At 43.9% G+C, this 26,346-nt stretch overlaps 1 protein-coding gene and 1 long non-coding RNA gene across 2 annotated transcripts; both read right to left on the bottom strand.

The window, feature by feature from the left end:
- Nucleotides 1-6,857: 6,857 nt before the first annotated feature.
- On the bottom strand, nt 6,858-8,164 carry LOC144391045 (uncharacterized). Its single transcript, XR_013454909.1, has 2 exons — nt 8,081-8,164; nt 6,858-7,479 (listed from the first exon to the last, which is right to left on the bottom strand). It is a non-coding gene; the product is annotated as an uncharacterized LOC144391045 (long non-coding RNA).
- Nucleotides 8,165-19,919: 11,755 nt separating this feature from the next.
- LOC144391365 (solute carrier family 66 member 2-like) lies at nt 19,920-20,907 on the bottom strand. Its single transcript, XM_078097985.1, has 2 exons — nt 20,699-20,907; nt 19,920-20,223 (listed from the first exon to the last, which is right to left on the bottom strand). Exons 1-2 carry the CDS (start codon nt 20,905-20,907, stop codon nt 19,920-19,922), a joined length of 513 nt encoding a protein of 170 aa, XP_077954111.1.
- Between the last annotated feature and the right edge of the window lie 5,439 nt (nt 20,908-26,346).

Genomic DNA, 26,346 nt, shown 5'->3' with positions numbered 1-26,346 from the left:
AAAAGAAACGACGAACACGCGGTGAGAGATCAAAATTATTTTAAGGCAGACAGTCATGATAAAAAGGGTTTTAGGCCTATCTCACAACGAGTGTGTTGTAGACAGACGTGTCTGGGTCACCTGTAGTATTCGTCACAAAGTTGCAACATCCTGTGTCTGAAGTTCACAGGCGTGACTTAGTGAGTCGCGTAGACTGTGTGACCAGAGAAAGCAACGGTCAACTGACTTGACTTAGTTATGCATGTGGTATTTCTCCGTTTGTGCGCACCTTTATAGGCGCGTACACTCCGGGTATACAGATACAGATAACTAAATGAGTAGTGTTCAGAGTAAAGGGGAGACGGGTGAAAACCATGAGACTAATATCCTGCCACTATTGTGTAAATTTATGTCAGAGCGTAATCCTGGCAGTTTGAATCAAAAACAGAAATGGGTTGAATTGGGGTTTCCTTCAAAGGGGAGTTTGAGTGAGAATCAATTGGAACAGTTGGAATTGCAACTTAGGGGGAAGGAGGAGAACGATGCAGCTCAGCATGCAGGCCTTTCGGGAAGAAAGCAGAAGAAGAATGTGGTATGTAAGGCAGATTGGGAAGCTTTCAAGATGTGGAAGTATGAGTCGGAGAGGAGGGAGAGACAGAGGTTGGTAGCATTTAATTCATTAAAGACCGAAGATCCTACAAAAAGTTTTGAAACGTGTAACCCTTCTAACCCAAAAACACTTTATCCTTGTTTTTATGAGTTCCTGAGGAGATTGGTGGACACGGATCTGGACTCCCCCCTCCCCTCACTGCTCCTCCAGCTCCAGCCTTTGTGAGCTCGCAGTCTCCTCAGCAGGAAGCAGCACAAGCAAACCTTCCTCGGCTTGACAACAGCCCACCAGGAGGGAAGCCAGATTCTTTCTACTTCAAAGACTTTGTTCGATCCTGCAGCTTCTTTTCCAGTGGAGGGGGCGCAAGGGCCGATGCTGGTTCTCAGACCCTGGTCCGATGCCGATGTGACCAAGGCAATGAGCCACGTCTGCAGTCCCAAGAACAATCTTGCTAAGTGGGAGACTGATCTTCAGAAATTTGTCAGAAAATACCATCCTAGCATGTCAGAGCTGCGGCGTCTGATGTGCAGACTTCTGACACATGACTATCACATGGTTCAGAGTGTGTTCAACACCACAAGAATGGCTGCTCGCCTTAAAGATCCTGATTGTGAGCATGGCACAGATGTGGACATTAGAAGTGCTGTAGATGCTCTCATTGTGTTGGTAAAAGAACAATTTCCTCTGAGACTGAACCTCCCCACCGTCACCTATATGACAGCGGTTCCCAAACTTTTTTTCCTGCGCACCCCCTTCCATGTCCCAACCGGGTTGGCGCACCCCCAATTCACACTTAGAAAAAAACGCAACAAAACTTTGTTTTATCGTCATATAGACTCATGTTTAAACATGCGCAAATAACCACAACACGCATGACAATGACAACATCAACACAGGCTGAATTAAACTGCAATGAATTACAAACAATCCACAACATTAAAAAGAATAGGCTCCGAAATAGATAAAATAAATAAAAACGGAAACTTTTCAAGTGCGACAATAAAATTTGCCTACACACGATCCACAACATAATTAAGTAACAAAGAGCGGTCAAACATAAAATAAATTAAAAGACGATAAAAGAGGATCCATCCGGAACTTTTCAAGTCTAGCGCAAAAGTCGCTCAGCCTGCAGAGAGAGAGAGAGAAAGAGAGACTCGGTCTAAAAATCCACAAGTGGCTTTCGTTTGAACTGTGACTGCAGTGCTCCATCAGATGACAGCTCGATCAGCTGCTCCTGCTCGTGTAATGACAGCTGTGGGACGGGCAGGGAAACTTCAAATGGATTGCGAATCCAAGCGCCAGATGTGTCCATAGGTGGAAAATGTTTCCGTAGCTGCTCGGCGAGTTGGTTGAGGTGTTCAATTATAAGAGTTTTTACATGCTCACCAAGGTGCACGTCATTTTCCCCCAAGAACTCGTGAAGCGTAGGGAAACACAGGTGTGTGTTCCCACTCACACAACTTGCCCAGAACCTTAGCTTCTTTATCATGGCCTCAACCCTGTCTTGTGTGTTGAACACAGTTACACTGACTCCCTGCAGACTTAGATTGAGTTCATTCAGAGCTGAGAAGATGTCCGCTAGATAGGCGAGCCTTTTCAGAAAATCTTCGTCATGCATACTGGAGGCCAAATGAAACGGATTCTCCTCAAAAAACTGCTGCAATTCGTGCCGGAGTTCAAAGAGCCTTGTCAGCACTTTGCCGCGGGACAGCCAACGCACCTCTGTGTGCAGCAGCAGTGATTTGTGTTCGCTGCCCATCTCGTTACATAACAGTGTGAATATTAGTGAATTTAGCGGACAAGCTTTAATGAAGTTCACCAGTTTGACTGCGCCGTTCAGCGCTGCAAGTAGATCAGCATGTTTTTGGCTGCGAGGGCCTCTCTGTGAATACTGCAGCTGATTGGATGGGCAGACTCTCCTAATATGAGCTATAAGCCCCGTGTGTTTCCCCGTCATTGATTTTGCCCCGTCTGTGCAAATTCCCACACAGCGCTCCCAGTCGATGCCATTGGTCCTCATAAAAACGTCAATTAAATTGAAGATTTCCTGTCCTGTTATTCGGGTAGCAAGGGGCCGACAGAACAAAAACTCTTCTTGTACCGATCCTTCAAAAAGGTAACGGACATAGAGAAGAAGATTGGCCAGATTTGCAACATCTGTAGACTCGTCTACTTGCAGAGAGTAAAACTCACTTTTCTTCACACGGCTGAGTAGTACAGCCAGGATGTCTTCAGACATGGCATCAATGCGGCGCGACACAGTGTTATTGGACACAGGAATCATGTCCAACTTCCTTGCCTCTTTCTCTCCAATCATACACGCCACCATTTCTTTGGCCGCTGGCAAACACACGTCTTCGGCCATTGTGTGCGGCAGCCCCTTTCTCCCTACTCTGTAACTCAGCAGATATCAGGAATCAGGAAACATTTATTTACCAAAATATGCCAAACATGCAAGGAATTTGTCTTGGCGGTTGAATATGAAGCCCGTAGTGCGTCTTTCGTAGACGCATGAATGAAACTGCATTTTCTTTTGGCTTTTCTGCGACAGCTGCTGTCTTCTTCTACGTTTCCCAGTGAGCACAAGACGTAATTTCAACGTTGAAATATGGTTGAAATCGGGTTGAAATGAGGTCTGAACGTCTAAGACCTCATTTCAACGTCTTTTCAACCGTCTAGAATGGGATGAAACATCAACGTGCCAGAAAACGTTAATTTGTTGATAAATGTGTCATGTTGTAACGTAAGGTTGAAAGAGAGACGATATTAACGTTAAGATTTTCAGAATAATTAATGAACTGGTCGGCGAAATTTGGTCTACGCGAAGACGTAATTTCAACGTATTTAATATTTCACTTAAAACTTCATAAATATGAAACTACGGAATGCGTGCTGTTAATAAGATGCGTTTAAGACATAATAATGCGGGCAGGTTCAAGCATTACTTGTAAACACGTAACTCCGCTCACATCTGTAACGCGCATGCGCGAGTTCTTAGACGCCTGCAGAGCTCCGAGCGGACGCAGCACGAGGCGAAGTTACGGCAGCAGAGCGACATCAACGGGCTGATAGAACCACGACTACCGGCTCCAATGCTCTGTAAGTACGGGAGTGTTTGGATGAAGCACACCTGGAACTATAACCGGGTGTTTTACTTGTGCTGCCGACTCGATACAGGAAAGACGGTCCTTTTTGTTAAGCTAGTTAGCGTTAGCGCAGGTAGTTTGCTAGTTAGCATGCTAGCGTGCAGCATGATGACCTGGACCAAAAGTAAACATTCCAGACATTTTTGTGTGTGTTTGGTCTTGCTAATGCGTTAGATTGTTGCTGTACCCATAAATATTATTGCATTTCACATTGAAAAAAATACGTTTTTAAAGCAATGGTGGCTAAGTTGCATTGCAAGGGTGCAGGGCTGAATTCAACAAGTTGTGCTCTGTAAACAAGAGGCCAAAACATTGTAAGTTACTGCGTGCTTAAAGCATGATACTGTGTAATATACCTGGACATGTTACTCCAGAAATGCCATAAATTGTAGATGAATTGTTATCTTGTTCATAATGTGATAAGTAAACCATCTATAAATGAGTGTTCTAACACACCTGCTGCTGTTATTATTATTAGTTTATTACTGTCATCATAAACCCAAATGACCAACTTTGCCTTTGTGCTTTCCCTCCTCACAGGTTTCTGCGGGTTGTGGTTGCATCTGATGGAGGTTACGTCTGATGATGGTTGTCCCTGCACTGGTCCTGCCTTACCCCTGGCTTAATAATCCACAATATTTGAATCATTTCTGTTGTAGGAATCGGATGTACTGTACATCTTTTAAGTTGTTCACACCTTCTTCCCTACTGTTTTCCCCTCAGGTTTCTCCAGGTTGAAGGTTTTTTACATTTTGGGGTTTAGGGGATAGGGTGTTGCATGTTTACAGATTGCAAAGCTGAACAAAATAAAATGAATTGAATAAACAACGTTGACCAGAGGAATCTGCTCCGTGCACTCTGACTCCCTTTACACAAAGAATCCTCAAGTGAGGATGAGGGAGATGCAGCTGATTTCAGGTATACTATCCCAACTCAAGTGAGGCACATCTTGTTACAGAATCTATTATGAAGTTCCAATGATTCAGAAAAATGGTCTACAAACACAGAATTGTTGAACACAGAAATGTTGTTTCTGCACTTTTAATTCCATAATTTATTTTCCTGAAAAATATATTTTATTTCTGTATTGTTTTTAATTAGCAAAAGTGTTGTTATATGTATAGTGTTATATTTATAATAAATACAAATCAATAAAATAATGTGTTTGCCCTTGTTAAGGGATGTTAACATGACAACTGTGACTAAGTATGTAACTTGTAAGTTTCCAGCGAGCAATTTATCCGTTGAAACAACGTTTAAAAGACGTCTATGGCCCGACGTTGAAAAGAGGTTGCAAATTGGTTCAAAAGTGAAAGTTGCAGAGCTGCCAACTTTTCAAAAAACCTTGGAGTGAGATTTTGTCGGGGGTGACCAAAATTTTGCCGCGCACGCAGCCACACACGTTGGTGGCTCAAATATCAGGAAATTGGAATTCATTTGGCGTAGTACCCATGTTGTACCCTGCATTCTGGTGGTTTGTGGGGCCCAAAGTCGTTGATAGGGGCGGCCTACTGGAGATGGACAACATTGGTTACATTCTGTGAAGCAAAGACATAGCTGATGGTCCACCCCCAGGACATTTTGGTTTAAGTAGATGTTATTTCATGCATTCTCGTGGATTTTTGGGTGGTATGCCTGAACTTATTCTGATTTATGTTCATCTGCTCATGACTTGTTGGGCCTTCTAGACTTGAGCTGAACATTCAACCAGAAAACTATTGCTGTGCCTCAATGACTGTCTATGTACCACAATATAGCCTAATTAATAGACCTGTGTTTAAGATTAGACCAATTTAGGTTGATTGACATTTTGATTACAATGGTATTCAACTAATTCTTAACTGAAACCTAACCTATATTGTTAATAATTGTATTCTTAAGAGCACTTAATGATTTATGTTCAGCAAAAAATGACACAAGTTTAGTTAGGGAAAAATATTTTTCATTATCAAACAAAAAAGTGCAACAAATAAAGTGCTTAAAGTGCTTAAACAGTAGCCTTTCAAAGCAAAACAATGGATACACATAATATAAATACACATAAATAAAATAACAAAAAATGAGGTATTAAGAAGGAGATCAGAAGCTGGTTAGTAATTTGTGTTTTGAGCATGCAGTATACCAAGAGGTTAACAAGGTGCTCTCCTGCTGCTTGTTATGACAGCTGAGTTTACATTCACCACTCAAAATCACACGCACAAACACAACAAATAATTTCTTTCAAGATTTAAAGTTTAAGAGAGTGAGTACTTAATTGAACCACATGTCATTAACATACCTTAGTCTTTGCTCCTCCTGAGTTTCTCCCGCGGTTATGTCTGTTTGAAAATCTTCTTCTGTTGCTAACTTCGGGACTCTTTGGGGTAAATAGGATGTCTATGCAGCGAATGGGTTTACAGATGCGCTCCTTAGCGCCATCTATTGTCGGGGAGTTTGAAAAGGAACGAACGCGCTTCGGCCCAAAATCAGATTTTTTTTTTTGCCGTGAGAAATTGGTTGTGTGGCGTGAGTGCGTGTGAAAACATGCAAAAGCGTGTGTCACACGGCGAAACCGTGAGAGTTGGTAGGCCTGAAGTTGTTTCAACGTCTATTCGTAGACGTTAAAAAGACGTTCACGTATAGACCCGTTTTCAACGTGATTTATAATATCGGTGGTAAACTTACAAATGTGAACGTAGTTTCTTTTTAAACCTCTAAAATAATGATATAGCACGCAAGAGAGGACGAAATATTACCGTATTCTAAAATCACGTTGAAATGTGGTCTAAACATAGACGTCTTTTCAACGTCTACGAATAGACGTTGAAACAACTTTCACTTTTAAACCATTTTGCAACGTCTTTTCAACGTCGGGCCATAGACGTCTTTTAAACGTCTTTTCAACGTTGAAATGCTCGCTGGTTGAAATGTGGTCTAAACGTAAACGTCTTTTCAACGTCTATGAATAGACGTTGAAACAACTTTCACTTTTGAACCAATTTGCAACCTCTTTTCAACGTCGGGCCATAGACGTCTTTTAAACGTTGTTTCAACGGATAAATTGCTCGCTGGAAACGTACAAGTTACATACTTAGTCACAGTTGTCATGTTAACATCCCTTAACAAGGACAAACACATTATTTTATTGATTTGTATTTATTATAAATATAACACTATACATATAACAGCACTTTTGCTAATTAAAAACAATACAGAAATAAAATATATTTTTCAGGAAAATAAATTATGGAATTAAAAGTGCAGAAACAACATTTCTGTGTTCAACAATTCTGTGTTTGTAAACCATTTTTCTGAATCATTGGAACTTCATTATAGATTCTGTAAAAAAGATGTGCCTCACTTGAGTTGGGATAGTATACCTGAAATCAGCTGCATCTCCCTCATCCTCACTTGAGGATTCTTTGTGTAAAGGGAGTCAGAGTGCACGGAGCAGATTCCTCTGGTCAACGTGTTTATTCAATTCAAATCATTTTATTTTGTTCAGCTTTGCAATCTGTAAACATGCAGCACCCTATCCCCTAAACCCCAAAATGTAAAAAACCTTCAACCTGGAGAAACCTGAGGGGAAAACAGTAGGGAAGAAGGTGTGAACAACTTAAAAGATCTACAGTACATCCGATTCCTACAACATAAATGATTCTAATATTGTGGATTATTAAGACAGGGGTAAGGCAGGACCATTGCAGGGACAACCATCATCAGACGTAACCTCCATCAGATGCAACCACCACCCGCAGAAACCTGTGAGGAGGGAAAGCACAAAGGCAAAGTTGGTCATTTGGGTTTATGATGACAGTAATAAACTAATAATAATAACAGCAGCAGGTGTGTTAGAACAGTCATTTATAGATGGTTTACTTATTACATTATAAACAAGATAACAATTTATCTGCAACTTATGGTATTTCTGGAGTAACATTTTCAGGTATATTACACAGTATCATGCTTTAAGCAGCAGTAACTTACAATGTTTCGGCCTCTTGTTTACAGAGCACAACTTGTTGAATTCAGCCCTTCACCCTTGCAATGCAACTTAGCCACCATTGCTTTAAAAACGTATTTTTTTCAATGTGAAATGCAATAATATTTATGGGTACAGCAACAATCTAACGCATTAGCAACACCAAACACGCACAAAAATGTCTGGAATGTTTACTTTTGGTCCAGGTCATCATGCTGCACGCTAGCATGCTCCAAGCTAGCATGCTAACTAGCAAACTACCTGCGCTAACGCTAACTAGCTTAACAAAAAGGGCCGTCTTTCCCGTATCGGGTGGGCAGCACAAGTAAAACACCCGGTTATAGTTCCATGTGTGCTTCATTCAAACACTCCCGTACTTACAGAGCAGTGGAGCCGGTAGTCGTGGTTCCATCAGCCCGTTCATGTCGCTCTGCTGCCGTAACTGCAGGCGTCTAAGAACTCGCGCATGCGCGTTACAGATGTGAGCGGAGTTACGTGTTTACAAGTAATGTTTGAACCTGCCCGCATTATTATGTCTTAAACGCATCTTATTGACAGCACGCAGTCCGTAGTTTCATATTTATGACGTTTTAAGCGAAATAGTAAATACGTTGAAATTACGTCTTCGCGTAGACCAAATTTCGCCGACCAGTTCATTAATTATTCTGAAAATCTTAACGTTAATATCGTCTCTCTTTCAACCTTACGTTACAACATGACACATTTATCAACAAATTATCGTTTTCTGGCACGTTGATGTTTCATCCCATTCTAGACGGTTGAAAAGACGTTGAAATGAGGTCTTAGACGTTCAGACCTCATTTCAACCCGATTTCAACCATATTTCAACGTTGAAATTACGTCTTGTGCTCACTGGGTTCTATCTCCCTCCATCTCAGGGTCAACCACTGCGACCTGGCTTTTAGTACAAGACTTGTTTACAGAATGTTTTTACCACTACATGCATCTCACAATGTCAATGGAAAAATCCCACTTAAAAAAACTGACCGCCATTATATTTTTCTTCTCGCGCACCCCCTGGTCGCAGCTCGCGCACCACACATTGGGAATCCCTGCTCTAGAACAAGTGACTTATCTGGGACATGTGATCACAGCTGAGGGCAGATCCCTCTCTCCCAAACGTATTGGGGCAATTCAATTGGTACCAAAAACAAAACATTAAAAAAACGAATGATGAGTTTTTTGGGGATGACTTCATACTGTAGAGCAGGGGTGTCAAACTCATTTTCACCGAGGGCCACATCAGCATAATGGCTGTCCTCAAAGGGCCAGATGTAACTTATAAATGTAACTAAATGTGATTGAATGTAATGTAAAATAAATGTAACTACTCCTTAATGTTAAATAACTCATTATTTATTCTAACGTAAATTACAGTTCATTTTTTGCATTTTCCCCTTCATTAGTCCAACCAAGCCCACTTTTCCTCCACACATTGCCGGTGCACCGTCTGTAGTTAATCCTACCAAGTTTTCCCACTGCAATGCATTTTTACTTACGGACTTCTCCAACGCATCAAAAATGTCCTGTCCCGTCGTGGTCCCATGCATTGCAGCCACATCCAACAGCTCCTCAGTGATAGAGAGGTCCGACTTTACGCCTCTAATAAAAATTGATAGGTGCGCTGTGTCCGTGTTATCTGTGCTTTCATCAACAGCCAATGAAAAAGCTGTGTAGCTGCGTGTCTCCTCGGCCAGCTGTGTTGTAAGATTTTCTGCTAGTTCCTTCACTCGGCCGGCGATGGTGTTTCTTGATAAACTGACATTTTTAAAAGTCTGTAACTGGTTGGGACACACCTGCTCACTGACCTTCAGCATGCACTGCTTCAAAAACGCTCCCTCTGAAAAAGACTTGGAAGCGTGGGCGATTTCTTCAGCCACAATGAAGCTAGCTTTCACCGCAGCCTCGTTTTTGGCTGTGGATTTCACGAATAAACTCTGCTGCGACTGCAGTTTGCCTTTTAATTCTTGGGCAATTTGTTGCTTTTCTTGAAGACTAGCTTTAGCGTACTTGGCTCCGTGTTTGGTGTCAAAATGTTGACGCAGATTGTAGTCTTTGACAACCGACACTGCCTCGTAACACAAAAGACATACTGGTCTTTCGCCTTGAAGCACAAACAAGTATTCGCCTTCCCATCTTTGTTGAAACAGTCTTCTGTCTGCATCAACTTTTCTCTTTCTGGACATTTTGGGATCATTATTTATATCTCAATTCTACTTGTTGGCATGGACACTGCCGCGGGTAGCGCGCGTCGAAAGGCAATGTGGGAAATGTAGTTTTTGGTCAAAGCACGCTCTTCATTTATTTTTTGGTATTTATTTTTAGACACTCAAAACTTTTAAGCTCTCGCGGGCCACATAAAATTACATGGGGGGCCACATCTGGCCCGCGGGCCTTGAGTTTGACACATGTGCTGTAGACAGTGGATCCCTAATTATTCAGAAAGAGAGGCACCTCTCTCATTCATGGTCCACGGTAAAGGCCTCAGCACGCATGACAAACTGACTTGGACTACTGAAGCTGAAAAGGCTTTTCAGGACTTAAAAACTTCCGTATCACAGGCCCCGACTCTGGGCCTACCGAGACCTGACTTACCGTAGACTCAGTTCATAGACCAGAAGGACTGTTAAATGACATCAGTTTTGTGTCATCTTCATGGAGGGAAACTTAGGCCTGTTGCCTACTTCTCCTCAAAACTTGAGCCTGTTGCTTCGGGTCTTCCTCTCTGTTTGCGAGCAGTGGCAGCAGCCGAGAGAGACATTTTAGCATCATGTGACATTGTGGGCTTCTGTGATGTCACACTTATGGTCCCACATGCTGTCTCCCATAACTTACATGCCCAGAAGATTTCTCACCTCTCTGCTCAGAGATGGCTCAGGTATCCAGAGGTGTCAAAAGTATTCACATTCATTACTAAAGTATAAGTACAGATACTAGGGTTTAAAAAGACTCCTATAGAAGTTGAAGTATCGACTCAAGCTTTTTACTTAAGTAAAAGTATAAAATGACTGGTTTCAAAACTACTTAAAGTATAAAAGTAAAAGTAATGTAAGAAATTCCATTAAGGACAAACTCTTAATGTGTAACCTCGCTCACACAACACGTCAGTCCGTTACAATGTGATCAGAAGGTGCCTGCGGATCACGTGACCTGCCGTTGGGATGATGGAAACAACAACAACAACAACAAATGTATCTGACTTAAACAGATAAAACCACAACCCATTTTCCAGTGACACAAGTCACACACGCGTTGTTCGCATTGATGAGGTAGACTGCAGTGTCTCCCCCAGGTTCACTACGTCATGGGGGGGTCGCACCCCTGTTTATAATGATGGGAAACACTGAACTGGCAGCGGTCGGTTATCAAAACATTGGTCAAATAACCAGTAGGTTCAGGCTTCATGAGCAAATACAGAATCCCTTTGTGTTCCTTTCCAAAGCCGCATTAAGACACACATCAGTTTATTTAATACGCTGCACTACTTGCAAGTCGCTGTGTTGTGCCAGACTCTCAATAAAACATTTAGGACAAACCCACGGTCATGAAGACACTCATTTAACGTTACATGGAATCTGCGTGAGGAAGAAGAGGAGGAGGAGGAAGAGGAGGAGGCTCCATGTCGCTAAATACCAACTTTCCACCGACCACTTTTCCCACCCGGTGTCGCTCCGATCTGCCGGCGCATCGCGGAGAAAACCAATCGGGTGTCTGGATGCTAAATGTTTATACTTCTCATCCAACCACAATCAAATTCACTGTCCGCATAGCTCCATTTATCTGGATGGGTTTTTGGGTGTGTGTGTTTGTGAACGACGACAAGCCGGAAGTAACAAGGCTGTTTTTAAAATGTAAGGAGTAGAAAGTACAGATATTTGCGTGAAAATGTAAGGAGTAGAAGTAAAAAGTCGTCTGAAAAATAAATACTCCAGTAAAGTATAGATACCCAAAATTTCTACTTAAGTACAGTAACGAAGTATTTGTACTTCGTTACTTGACGCCTCTGCAGGTATCATACGACATTGTTAGAACTGCCTAACGTAATTGTCAAACGATGCAATGTCCTTAACCCAGATACACTTCTTCTAACTGCAGATGATGGAGAACCTCATGATTGTGTCGAAGTCTTGCAGCAGACATGCGTTCCAAGGCTTGATCTGTTGGACACACCGCTTCCCAATGCAGAGCTTGAGCTGTTTGTAGACGGCTCCGCTTCTCGCTCACCAGACACGGGCAGCGGTCAGGTTGGGTTTTCAGTGGTTACATCACACAGCACACTTGTTAGTGGCAGGCTTCCTTCACACTTCTCAGCACAGACGGTAGAGTTGATTGCACTTGCCGAGGCATGTAAGGCAGCTGAAGGTAAAACAGTTAACATCTGCTGTCCACACCGACCGATCCTAGTCCTTATGCCGATCTTCCCACACTTCAGCCTCTTGCCGGTGCACAGGAGCGTTCCCTGTGGAAACGATCTGGTGCCATTCTTGAGGGCGGAATCTGGACAGGGCCGGACAGTAGGCCCTGTTTGCCACGTGCTCTCTTCCACATTTATGCTAAGTTGTCTCACGGAAAAGACCACGTGGGCAAAGGGGGGATGTGCACTGCTATAAATGAGCATGCTGAGATATTGTGTTAACCTCTCCCCCTCACTCTCAGCACTGCACGGAGAGGTGAAAGCGGCGCTTCCATCCACAAGAACACTCCAAAAAAGCATGGTTGGAGCCTGAGTATGAACATGTGTTTATCACTATCACTGGCCACGTTAGTGCTGATTCCCCTCACGATCAATGAGCTACAACCTCCTTATGTGAACATCACAGATTCCAGCCTTCTCCATCTCTCCAATAAGAAATTTCAGGAAGGGAAAATAAGTTTACACTGCCCAACTAAACAATGCGACAAGACCGATTGTTTGCACTACACAATAGAGCATGATTCATGGGTTAGAATAGAAAGTCACGTAAATGAAATTGTGTGTGTTGCCGGGTTGGGAGAAGAATATGTACTGTGTGGGTGCACGGAAGATTTGGTTTAGAAGATCCACCATTCTGGTGCAGTAAACCACGATCGTGTCAGGAGATACCAGCCCACACTGGCTCCAGCAACTGGAGGGAGGCATGCAAAAGAACTTACCAGCCTGTCAGCGAGACACAGCCTAAAACAGTACCACCAGAAATCATTTACGAGGCCGTTAAACCACAGGCCCTGACTTCCCGCAGGCCAGAACAGCCCCCACCAAAGCAACTTGGAGGCGAGGGTTGATCTCTCTCAATTGTCCGAGAGGGGGGACTGAGAAGGAGGGTTGTAAAGTTTACATGTTACGGCTGAGCACGCCACACTTAGGTCGCTGGTCAGTCCTGGACTCGGAGGACTTTAGGACTCAGACAAACGACACTTGCACGGTGACTCTAAGCCCAAAATATGTGTTTTTTCCATGTTTTAGTTTTCAGGATTTTGCTCAGTGTACAGCCAACCACATCTGGCATTCTGCCTTTATTCATGTGGGCTTCAACCAAGACTTTTCTTTTTCCAAAATTCAGCTGCCTTTGTGTGATCCTAAAATGCATCGACACAAGCTGAATACCCTCAGTTAAGAGAATCCCATTCAGCCTGTTTTTTGCCTGCTGCTCTGCTTGTGTTCCTGTTTCCATCAATGGACAGTTTACACGATGCTTTCCCTTGTAACATGTGGGTGTTTGCCAGTGTAGGATATTAGAAACAAATATACCACCCGGTTCATAAAATTAATAAAATGCATATAGTGTACACCAGAATACAGCCGTGATGCTGAAACTGTAATCAATAAAGTAATGACAATATTGTAAAACTACTGTAAATCTGCAACTGTACTAGAATAATACCAATGCAGTTATGATTGTATTTGATGTAATGTAATCAACTGGAATGCATGCATGTAATACTTGAACAACAACTGATATTGACTAAGGATCATTCGAAATCCGAGTTACATTGAACTCACCAGAAGACCACTCCCAGAGGTGTGGACACTGACTTTCACACGTTTAAGCATTGTTATAAAGACCTGTAGGAACCATTGTTCTCGAGTTCACTGGTGGAGGCGACAGACGGGCACTAGGGATCGTCAGAAGGACTGACCTGGGGCCTGTTGGTCGCTGAGACCAGCGGCTCCTCAGCTGAGATGTTCTTTTTACCACAACACCATCTCCTTTATTAAATACATTTGATTTTAACCTTTTGATCAGCGATGACCTCTGTCCGTCCGGCATTTCTTCATTTTTGAACACAACACGTGCAAGTAAGCCTACAGTTAAGAACTTCCAAACCGAACACCACCGTACGAGCATGACAATATTGCGTTGACTATTATGAATGATTTTGCTAACGAAAGGAATGTCTCTAATTGTTGGATATGTCAACATATGCCCATTTCATCTAGAGCACCTATGCTGGTTCCGGTTCCATTCACGGAAGCCGACTGGGATGTCATGGGGTGGCCTGAGCTATCTCATCGATTTGTGAGTAATGATGAAGACTGTTACACTCCTCCACCGCACACGGCGACAACAGTGCAAAGCACAACTGCCTATGAGGGTGAAGAGGGGGAAGTTGTACGTTTTGCAGTTAAGCAGTTTAATCGTAAAAATAGACCTATAGGTATTAATCAAGTGATGTTGTTTAGATTAACCTATTACAAAAGATACGTCCAACAAGGGTTAAGATATCAAGTGCAAATGACTCTCGGTGAGAGTAATTGCACGGCGGAGAGTGAAGTGTTAAAAACTGCATGTGCTCTCTTACCAAATACAGCATCTATTCGGAGAGAGGGCTAGCGCAAATTGTGTCACCGGCAACTCGCTGAGGCACTTCCTGTTGCAGGTTGCGGTGCCGCGGCGAATCGTGGCAGCTGCCTCGAGTTTACGGCAACTGCCTCGCCTGTTGCCTCGGCTGAGTGAGGTACCTCGAGCGGTACCACGAATTCAGGGGCCGGTTCATCGGTCGAGAGAGGTACCTCTAGCGGTACCTCGAGTTAAAGGAGTCTTGCCAAGACCGGAGGCATGCAACGACCAAAGGGAGCGGTGCATCGGCTGATAGAGGTACCGGGAGTTTAAGGGAGAGGTGCCACGGCTGTTTCCATTAATTTTAGTATTCATATGTATGCAACATGTGACAGTATAATACAGTTTAAGTACGACTGTTATCTGCGGGTTGAGTTGCCGTGGCGAGTCGTGGCAGCGGCCACAACTTCACGACAGCTGCCTCGACTTTGCGGCAATGATGCCTCGACTGTTGCAGTTTTCTTTTCATATTTTGACAAAATGTGACAATATTTTCCTGCACTATCCTGTACTATCCTGTACTCTGTGCTTAAGAGTATGTTGTGTTGTTGGTTGTAATTGGTTTAGTCATAAAACGCCGATAAGTGATGCAATAGCTTCCCGTTTAAGTTCAGCTAACCTAATATGGGCTAAGACCACTCGTAGCCCTGGTTACGATAACCACTTTCCGGCAGCGCCCCAAATGAATGCAAATTGTAAATATTGATGCATTGTAACGTTGAAACTATTGAGAAGTGCTGAAAGCTATTTGGATATATATAATATGTATGTATGAGGCCCAAACAGCATCATTCCAGCTATTGTAAACATCACGTGATCAATCAGTTTGCCACAGTTCCTGTCTTGCAGGTCCTCTGGCGAGCGCAACTGCCACGACTTGCCGCGGCAGTCAACATGACATGCTGCAGCAGCTGCCACGGCTTGCAAAGCAGTTATCTCGACATGCAGCTATACCAGGGGTGGGCAAACTACGAGTATTATGAATTATAAATTATAGTAACGACCGCTGTAACACTTCTCCGTTCCCGACTTGAGTTTCCTAAAGCACGATGACTGCAAAAGACCAGCATAGTTGGTTTTGCTGTTTATATTTGTAATAGTATGGCTACTTTTAAGTCATATGTGTTTGTGGGTTTTTAAAATGTTTTTTGTTTATTTATTTGTTATTTTATTTTATTATATTTAATATATATATCACACACACACACTTTTGAAAGACAAGTTATTGACCCATTTAGCCACAAGAGGGACCCATTTAGCCACGAGAGGGAGTATACCTTTAGGTGAGCATCACCTGTTTACCAGGAGTAAACAAATGTAGCTCACATTCACTAGGCTTTTGAGCACTTTTTAATATCACCCCCGTTATATAACGTTTTTTTAAACCGTATTTTTTTTCTAACTTTATAAAACTATAGTGAAATGTTATTTGTTTGCGCAGCTGTTTTTTTACACAATTCTAGTACTGGTGTAGTTGCTGTTGCAACACTACAGCACTGCCTGCTTCTGTTGCCAAAATGTAGTGAATATAACCTTTTATCATATATCTGTATATTTTTAATTGTATTAGTCTAATTTACCTTTTTTGTCATAAAGCTCCAACCAAATCTAACAGTTTGTTTGTTTGACTCTTCATTGTTCGAAGTCTTTGAATGTGATTTATATGTTACAGCCTACACATTTGATATTCATTTAGTAAAATTAGCTATTAAATTATACCATACTAATTACTATTTCCAAATTGCAAAGGGTTCATCAAATTTTCTCACACACACGCAAAAAAAACTGTTACTCTTTGCATTTGTATTCATTGCAACAGATATTTGCAAAATAACAAGAGACCCAGTAGTGCTGCCTCTTTATTACAACAATGCTAGAATACAATACAGATTCTGCAGGGGTAATACACCATCTAGATTATTTTCCAAGATGATAAAAGAAATATTTGACCAGTTGCGGTTAATTTTTTTTTTCATTAATTCTAAATGGAGTGTAATATCTTAGTCATTTTTTGATAATTGGATGCTATTACTTTTAAAACATTATCACACTATAGAACCACATTAAGGCCATGCTTTTAAGTTGTCTGTTTTTGAACCTTGATCAGAAGAACACTCAACATGCAGCAGCATGTACAGGGAAGAAAATAGAATAAAAAGATACACATTATATACAATATAATAAGATAGAAATATTAAATTATTAAATAAAATAAAATAAACTGAAACAAAAGAATAACGTTCCAAAAGAGACAATAATAATAATTTGTAAAAGGAGAAGAGGAAGAGGAAAGAGCAGCAGCAGTACAGGGTTATTATTGTCATTATTTAGCCAGGGATGATTTATTGTAAAGTGTTATTGCACTAGGCAGGAATAATAATAATAGTTAATAGTTAAAAAATAATAACTACCAACACTGGTAATTTTAAAGGCAGTATTGTAGTCACATATTGGCAAATGATAAAACAAACATATCACATATTTGGGAAATAAAACGGCAACTGTCTGGCGCAAAGTCGAGGCAGCTGTCGTAAAAACGGCAACCGTCGAGGCACCACTGCGGCAAAGTCGAGGTAGCTGTCGTGAAGCCGTGGCAATTGCCTCGAAGTCATGGCAAGTGTCTCGACTTCGTGGCAACTGCCTCGTGAAATCGTGGCAACTGCCTCGAAGTCGTGGCAACTGGCTCGTGAAATTGTGGCAAGTGCCTCGACTTCGCCGCGGCACCGCAACCTGCAACAGGAAGTGCCTCGGCGGGTTGCCAGTGCCACGATTTCCGCTAGCTCCTACTGAAGAAACCTCCGGATATAAAATACCTCACTTATACACGAGTCAAATCACATTAGAACACCAACTTGATGCGACACAAAAGTCCTTTCCCGGGACGTGTGCTTCCTTGTGGACTGTTGTCCTTTCAGTCATGACAACACGGCACATTGTTTGCTGTTTCCGTGCACACACACACATCCGAAAGGGATCCAGTATTGTTTCCTGGCAACGCTGGTGTTGTGTTCGAAAATGAATAAACGCCGGACGGACAGAGGTCATCGCTGATCAAAAGGTTAAATCAAATGTATTTAATAAAAGAGATGGTGTTGTGGTAAAAAGAACATCTCAGCTGAGGAGCTGCTGGTCTCAGCAACCAACAGGCCCCAGGTCAGTCCTTTTTCCCATCCCTAGTGCCCGTCTGTCGTCTCCACCAGCGAACTCGAGAACAATGCTACCTACAGGTATTTATACCAATGCTTAAAGGTGTGAAAGTTAGTGTCCACACTTCTGGGAGTGGTCTTTGGTGAGTTCAATGTAACTCGGATTTCGAATGACCCAACTGAATATCAGTTGTTGTGCAAGTATTACATGCATGCATTCCAGTTGATTACATTACATCATATACAATCATAACTGCATTGGTATTATTCTATTACAGTTGCAGAATTACAGTGGTTTTACAATATTGTCATTACTTTATTGATTACACAGTTTCAGAATCATGGCTGTATTCTGGTGTACACTATATGCATTATATTAATTTTATGAACCGGGTGGTATATTTGTTTCTAATATCCTACACTGGCAAACACCCACATGTTACAAGGGAAAGCATCATGTAAACTGTCCATTGATGGAAACAGGAACACAAGCAGAGCAGCAGGCAAAAAACAGGCTGAATGGGATTCTCTTAACTGAGGGTATTCAGCTTGTGTCGATGCATTTTAGGATCACACAAAGGCAGCTGAATTTTGGAAAAAGAAAAGTCTTGGTTGAAGCCCACATGAATAAAGGCAGAATGCCAGATGTGGTTGGCTGTACACTGAGCAAAATCCTGCAAACTAAAACATGGAAAAAACACCCAATGGAATAAACACATGGCGAGACTGGAAAAAAAGTAACCCGAGTAGGTGGACGCCGAGGAAAATCAGCACAATCAGCAACAACATATTGTAACAAGTAAATGAATCAGTACCACATTGCAAAGATAAGGCACAAGCCATTCTTAAATTCCCATTGATCATTAGATGTGTGTCTTTAGTGGGTGGAAAAGGAGGTCAGTAAGTGGGGGCGACTGTGGGTGAGTGGGGAGCACGGTTGTCCTCCAATCAGAGGGTTGTGGGTTCGATCCCAGGCCCGGCTAACCCGCATGTCGATGTGTCCTTGGGCAAGACACTTAACCCAACATTGCTCCTGTAGCTGCGACTACAGTGTGTGAATGGTAGTTACTGATGGCAGGTGTCACTGTGTATGGTTCTCCTGTCATCAGTGTATGAATGGGTGAATGATGTCATGTAGTAAAGCGCTTTGAGTGGTCAGAAGACTAGAAAAGCGCTATACAAGTACAGGCCATTTACCATTTACCATTTAAGTGGGGAACAGGTGTTGGAGGACCAGAGATGACCCCGCTATGGGACACTTATGTCCATGCTGAAAACGAGAAGTGAGTGGCGAGGAGGAGGAGGAGGAGGGAGAGTCACAGCAACAGAAGGACAGAAAGGACAGAGAGAGGACAGAGAGACCGGAGCAGTGGAGGGGAGAGAAAGAAAGGGAGGCAGGAGAAGAGGAAGATAAGAGATGTATCGGCGTCATGTGTACAGGATACAAAGTCCGCGGCAGTCATCCACCGTCGGCCGCGTTGACCCGCGAGGCGAGCTGAAGCGTGGGCCGACGGGGAGTAATGAAGCGCAGATGCCCGAGCTGAAGATGGTGCTCACGCAGTCTCTAGTCCCCGCCATCGGACGTCCTTCAAGTTATTAACATACCGCCCCTTCCGTGCAAATAAATCACAATGGAATCCAACACTGCTCATGACTGATGTTTTCGATAACACTCTCTGCTCTGCATGATCGGGGAACTGCGAGGTGCCATCGTTCAATTTCCCTCCAAAGGCCCTTATCTTGTAAAAATTGTACTTAGATCGAGTTTCTGTCAGCACATTTGCACACACACACATACACACACGTGTGCCCAGAATAGACTAATCTCACATGTGACATTGCAGCAGCTAATACATCCATAGGACATGTAGACACGTGGCCCATGTATAATATCTATTCCATAGTTTCATTACCATTGCGGGCGGTAACATAACCAGCGTTTCAGACGCAATTCGTTTAACCTCCAGACAGGAGGCGTCTAACATAACTTTTCAATGAAGAATAAGGTACGTGGATATCGGATACGTGGTGAATGAGTCAGGTGAGGCTCTTTGAAAAACAGGAGCCCGGCCAGCTAAGCTTCTCCAATGGCCCCCTCTCTTGGCGGGAAGTTAAGGTCGACGCACATCCCACTTCGACTGTAATTGTCAAATCTGCTCAGGAAGGTTCCTGACTGAGTGAAGTGAACCCGGACACAGCGTAAGCGGCGGCCTCGATGAGAGCTGTTTGGATTCTCTAAATGCTATAAAGGAGCTTCAATGCTTCCATACTAAGCTCCTTCGGCGCAGGAACTACTGGACCTTCCTTTACGAAAAGGAAAGCAGATAATTCCGTCCCAAAGTTCCTATAATATTTAAATCGCAACGTATCATTCAGCCGTTCCATGATGGATTCTAGATCCTCACCTGACAGTCGGTGTTGCCTGGTGCTCACTAGGTTGGTGTTCTGGACCTCGCAGCAGAGGTGGAGAATGACGAACATGGTGACAATCATCACCACGCTCTGCAGCAACAGGGTCAGCTCAAACTGCTTCCCGATCCTGCAGGGACGCAAACAAAAACCCGACCACGTCGCAGACTTCACCGAGGTGATAAAGCACAGTCCACTATGTGTGTGTGGCCTTTACGGTAAAAACATAACGTACACGAGGTATGAGTAGATCCCAGTTAACACACGGAACTATAGCATTCAATTACTAGGGTTTTATTTTAGGACATTTCATACGGAGAGAACTCATAAATAATACAATGTTCCCACCTGATTCTATAAAGAATTAATGAAATACCTTCTTCGGTGCCTCTAGTCAGAACATCGAGCCGAGCTCTCAGATGTGTAAAACCATTTGGGAAGACGCCTTAAAGGGAACAGCGTATGGCTCACGTGACATGATGGATCTTATCTTTATTCCGTGACTATATTCCACTCCCATTACGTTGTGACACCAGTGCTGATCTATGGATTGCTCCTTAAGACGCCCTGCGGCTTCCAAAAAAGGCTTTCCTAATCGTCCTCACCAGAAGAAGATGCACAGGATTTTGGCCACCAGCAGCACCAGGCAGACCCGGATGGAGAAGCCGTCGGCATGGCCGCTCCTCCGGATGTCCTGGTACTGTGGCACGTAGGACAGCGCGCCACCAAACACCATGAGGCAGGATGCTATCCAGGACAGCAGCTGCCACGAGTTGGCCGCGGCCTCCTCCTGCGCGACCACGGGCGCATCCATCGCACCCGGGTGAGCTCAGGGGTGTCCGGGGGGGAGGGGGAGGGGTCTTAAGGTCTTAAGGTTGGACCTGGGAAGCAGCAACAGGAAAGGAATGAGAGCTAAGCGGAGTTACGGCCGATAGATGATGAGGTAGACAAAGATGTATGAAGATGACTGCGTTTGAATCCCTTAGTTCAAATAAATCATACCTGAGGATAAAATGTGAGGACAGAAAAGGCCCACATGGTTAAAATGATAACATGAATGATGGCTGAATGGCTTTAAAAAAATAATAAGATAAAAATTGTGTTATTGATTTGGTAAAAACATTTATAAGGTAAGGCTTTAAATTGTCGACAGTCTGCTATGTTATTTGTTTGTAAGTTAGGGTATACGGGTATGTAGGACATGCTGTGAATAAAGTACACAAAGTATCATTTATTACACAATTAAGTAACCAGAGATCACGTATATGTTCTGTGCTACGATGTACAAACACAAACTCTGACTTAACGAACAGAGTAAGCAGGAGTAGTTATCTCATTATAAAAAGACTGAATTCTTTCACCACATGAATATTTGGGCTGTGCGGGGCGTGGTTTGGCTCGGCTGCAGAGGGGACAGAGTTTGTGTGTGGGGGGCCTCGGGGGACGGTGCCAGCAGGTGGAGGTGTAATTGGCCTCAGCTGTTTGCAATTGTTCGTCTTCCGGCGATCCGGCGGCGAGGGATGACAAGTGAGACGAGGAGCCCCGACGCCGAGATTTTGAACAGACTGCTCCCAGAATCACAATAAAGCTTGTTTACGAAGCAGCCATTTGTGTACAACAACAACACCCCCCCTCGTAACCACCCACGTTATAGCGCCATCGTCTCTTGTGACATCCAGAAGATGAACAGGGTCTGATTACCCATCTGGGATTTCACATAACTCAGCTTTAAGCGAGCCCTTGTGAAGGGACCAAATTAATATTCCAGCCGGCACCTCCCATGCTTAGGAGGACCGTGCTGGACAGGTGGAGCAAAAGCCAATTCTCAGGTCCTCTACGGACCTTTTGAGTTTATCCCTGTTATTTATCTGTATTTTAAAAGGTTATTAAGAATGCAAAGTGAACTAAAATCCACAGAGCAGCCTGCCTGAATTTTGTGATCATACAGACCTCGACGCGATGCAACGCGATGCAAAGCGACTCTGTGAGGCTGTCCTGGCTATATTGCATTATGTTTTCTGTCCAGATATGTGGGTGGCATCTGCTCTCTATTTCTCCTCTCACTGTGTCTTCAGTCTCAGATTCTTCTTCCTCTGTATCTCCCTCTACTTCAGATTCTAATTCAGATTCTCCACTCTCCATCTCTCCTGCCCCTGTTTCTTCTCTTACTCCTCTCTTACTACCTGTGTCTTCATCTCCCCCCTCTATTTCATCTTACTCTGTCTACCATTTCTCTGTTTCTTCATTCTCTGTTGGTCTTCTTTCATTTCCTTCCCTTTCCTCTTCTCCACTCTTTGGTTCTCCACTGTCATGATTTTGTTCTCTCATCAGCCGTTCTCCTCTCTCTATTTGACCTGGTGTTTCTCCTCTCCCTGTGCTCTCTGCATCATTGCCTGTCCTATCACTGCCTGAAAAAATATGTTGAATTTAAGAGTTGTGGGGCTGAGAACACCAGTTAAGCAGCCTGTCAATTACACAGACAACATAAGTTAAAGGAACACTCATGTACTACCTATGTCATCATAAATAGCCTATACAGCAGGGGGTTTTTCACATTGAGAACTGACTTGTTTTCAAATAATCTATGTTTACAGTGCATTTCGCTTACAGGCTACTCTACACCTCATGACTTCAAATAATTGATTAAGCATATAGGCCTATTCAGTGAAGCAACAGCTTTGCTCCCCGCTCACGTTTTCTATGCGAGAGCAGGACATGATGCCTCCCCTGTCATCATGAGAGTAAAAAACTAATATATTTGACTTTGACCGCAAAATTTGAAGATTCTATAGCTAAACTAAACCATTTCACTTAGCATTTCTCTTAGCTATGTCTAACTGGCTTGCACATAATCTGTTGACAATTTTTCAATGAATTAGCCTAATCTGCAGCAATATGCGTGAGGATAATTACTCATTTTATTAGACCTATTTAGATAGGACCGGGAAGGCTGGCTTGTTACCTGCATCATCGTATTTGAAAGTGTCGGGGGGAAATTTGTTGAGGTGCATATTGTGAGAGTCTCGAGAACTCGTATCAGGAATCAGGAAACATTTATTAGCCAAAATATGTCAAACATACAAGGAATTTGTCTTGGCGGTTAGTGCAAAATCATTGTACCCTATGGTTGAATGCACTTATTGTACGTCGCTTTGGATAAAAGCGTCAGCTAAATGACATGTAATGTAATGTAATGTAGTGCGCGACAGTAGACAGACAAGACAACAGTGCACAAGTAATAAAATAAAGTGGAATGAAATGCTAATGCAATGGGTTAGTAGAATAAGGCTAAGGCTATGGGTTAGTATAAAACAAGGGAATAAAGTTAAAAAATGTTAAATATTAAAAAGTTAAAAAGAAAAATATTAAGCATAAAGTGCACTAACAAACAAGTAACAGACAAGAGACAAAGTGACAAGTGACAAAGTGATGAATTGCAGTTAAAGTGGCATGTGCAGTATGAGGGGGAGTGACCGGTGGAGTGTTATAGTCAGGCAGTGGGGGACCGGGCTCTGTTGATGAGCCCGACTGCCGACGGGAAGAAGCTGTTCGTGTGGCGGGAGGTCGTAGTCCTGATGGACCTCAGCCTCCTGCCAGATGGAAGGGGCACAAACAGTTTTTGTCCGGGGTGGGAGGGGTCGGCCGCGATCTTTTTAGCTCGCTTCAGAGACCTGGAAGCGAACAAGTCCTGCAGGGACGGCAGATTGCAGCCGATCACCCTCTCTGCAGAGCGGATGACCCGCTGAAGCCTGCCCTTGTCCTTGGCTGTGGCTGCAGCGTACCAGACGGTGATGGAGGAGCAGAGGATGGACTCGATGATGGCCGTGTAGAAGTGGACCATCATCGTCTTTGGCAGGTTGAGTTTCTTCAGCTGCCTCAGGAAGAACAACCTCTGCTGAGCCTTCTTGGTGATGGAGCTGATGTTCAGCTCCCACTTGAGGTCCTGGGTGATGATGGAGCCCAGGAAACGGAAGGAATCCACAATAGTGACGGGGGAGTCACACAGGGTGATGGGGGAGGGTGGGGCTCTGTTCCGCCGGAAATCCACAACCATCTCCACTGTCTTTAGAGCGTTGAGCTCCAGGTTGTTCTGGCTGCACCACGACACCAGATGGTCAGACTCCCACCTGTAGGCGGACTCGTCCCCACCAGAGATTAGTCCAATGAGGGTGGTGTCATCCGCAAACTTCAGGAGCTTGACGGACTGGTGGCTGGAGGTGCAGCTGTTGGTGTACAGGGAGAAGAGCAGAGGGGAGAGAACGCAGCCTTGGGGGGAACCGGTGCTGATGGTCCGAGAGGCTGAGACATGTTTCCCCAGCTTCACGTGCTGCTTCCTGTCAGACAGGAAGTCTGTGATCCACTTGCAGGTGGAGTCGGGCACGTGCAGCTGGGAGAGTTTGTCCTGCAGCAGAGACGGGATGATGGTGTTGAAAGCAGAGCTGAAGTCCACAAACAGGATCCTGGCGTAGGTTCCTGGGGAGTCCAGATGCTGGAGGATGTAGTGGAGGGCCATGTTGACAGCATCGTCCACAGACCTGTTGGCTCTTTAGGCGAACTGAAGGGGGTCCAGGAGGGGGTCGGTGAGGGACTTCAGGTGGGTCAGGACTAGCCGTTCAAAAGACTTCATGACTACAGAGGTCAGGGCGACGGGCCTGTAGTCATTGAGTCCTGTGATCCTGGGCTTCTTGGGGACAGGGATGATGGTGGAGGCCTTGAAGCAGGCTGGTACGTGGCATGTCTCCAGGGAGGTGTTGAAGATGTCAGTGAACACCGGAGACAGCTGGTCAGCACAATGCTTCAGGGAGTGAGGGGAAACGGAGTCCGGACCGGCTGCCTTACAGGGATTTAGTCTTCTAAAGAGCCGGTTAACGTCTCTCTCCAGAATAGAGAGGGTCGTTGCTGGTGGGGGAGGGGAATGTGATATAGTTGAAGAGGCGTGAGCACCTGATGGGCTGGGGGAGGGAGGAGAGGGGGACTGCAGCAGGTTGGTGGAGCTGTGGGGGATGGGATCAGGACATTGTCTTTCAAATCTGCAGTAGAACTCATTGAGCTCGTCTGTCAGGCGGAGGTCATTCATGTAGTGGGGGGTTTTTGGCTTGTAGTTTGTGAGGTGTTTGAGGCCTCTCCAAACCGAAGCAGAGTCACTTGCTGAGAACTGTTGTTGGAGTTTCTCAGAGTACAGTCGTTTATCGTCTCTCACCGCCTTGCTAAACTTGTATTTAGAGCTCATCTCTGGTGAAAGAGCTCCGGGAATCGCAGCAGTAAACGTAATTAACAACAAAAACAACAAAAAATGAAGCGCACCGAAGCACCGAGGCGGCCATCAACGGCGCCATCTTGGTCTATTTCGTATATGACCTTTCTTGTGAAACTCGTGACCTGACCTAGTCTACGATGAAATCCATATGTGGCTTGGACAGACCATATCATGTTCTTCTATTTACCTTTCTCCTCTGTTTTCCTGTCTGTCAAAATGATTGACTTGGTCCCACTAAGAGAGGGTCGCAGAGGTTCCCGAAGCAACATCTGGTTACCATTCCTCGAACCTTCAGAGATGTATAAAAGCTCCTGGTTCCCCCCAGGAACTTTGTCAGATCTTCCTGTTCCCTTTGGGGGAAGGAACTTTCTGTCCCTTTTCAGCTGAATTGTAGTCATTTGACTTCTGTCTGTGCTTACGGCTTGTGCTGATGATTTCTGTATTCTTTATCATTTTTCTATATCCTAGTTAGTAATAAATACTTAATCACAAAGCAAGCTCAAGATACTTTTGATTTCTTCCATGGGCTAAATCCACAAATTTCCACCACAAACTTGGCGACGAGGATGGGATGGACGCGTGATCTGGACTCTGACGGATGGACAGGAGGCCATATAGTATAGGTGATTCCTCCCTGAGGGTGAGAAGCTGCTGTCCCGACGAGACCCGGATTACCGATCCATTCCAGTTTAAGAAAAAGAAACGAAGAACACGCGGTGTAAGATCAAAATAATTTTCAAGGCAGACAGAGTCATGACAAAAGGATTTTAGGCCTATCTCACAACGAGTGTGTTGTAGACAGACGTGTCTGGGTCACCTGTGGTATTTTCTCGAGTTGCATATCCTGTGTCTCCTGAAAATTCACAGGCCAACTTTGGATCAGTGCAGTAGACTGTGTGACCAGAGAAAGCAACGGTCACTGACTTGCCTTTAGTTATGCATGTGGTATTTCTTTGTTGGTATGCACCTTTATAGACGCGCACACTCCGGGTATAC

The sequence above is a fragment of the Gasterosteus aculeatus genome, chromosome Y (assembly GCF_964276395.1).
Source record: "Gasterosteus aculeatus chromosome Y, fGasAcu3.hap1.1, whole genome shotgun sequence".
NCBI classification, from domain to species: domain Eukaryota; kingdom Metazoa; phylum Chordata; class Actinopteri; order Perciformes; family Gasterosteidae; genus Gasterosteus; species Gasterosteus aculeatus.
The sequence above is the reverse complement of the archived record's forward strand: the minus strand, read 5'-3'. Positions and strand labels throughout refer to the sequence as shown.

Coding starts and splice junctions, on each gene's coding strand:
- LOC144391365 (XM_078097985.1), bottom strand. CDS start 20,907: ATGGATGCGCCCGTGGTCGCGCAGGAGGAGGCCGCGGCCAACTCGTGG. Junction 20,224..20,698: donor ATCCTGTGCATCTTCTTCTG/GTGAGGACGATT, acceptor GCGTCCCTGCAG/GATCGGGAAGCAGTTTGAGC.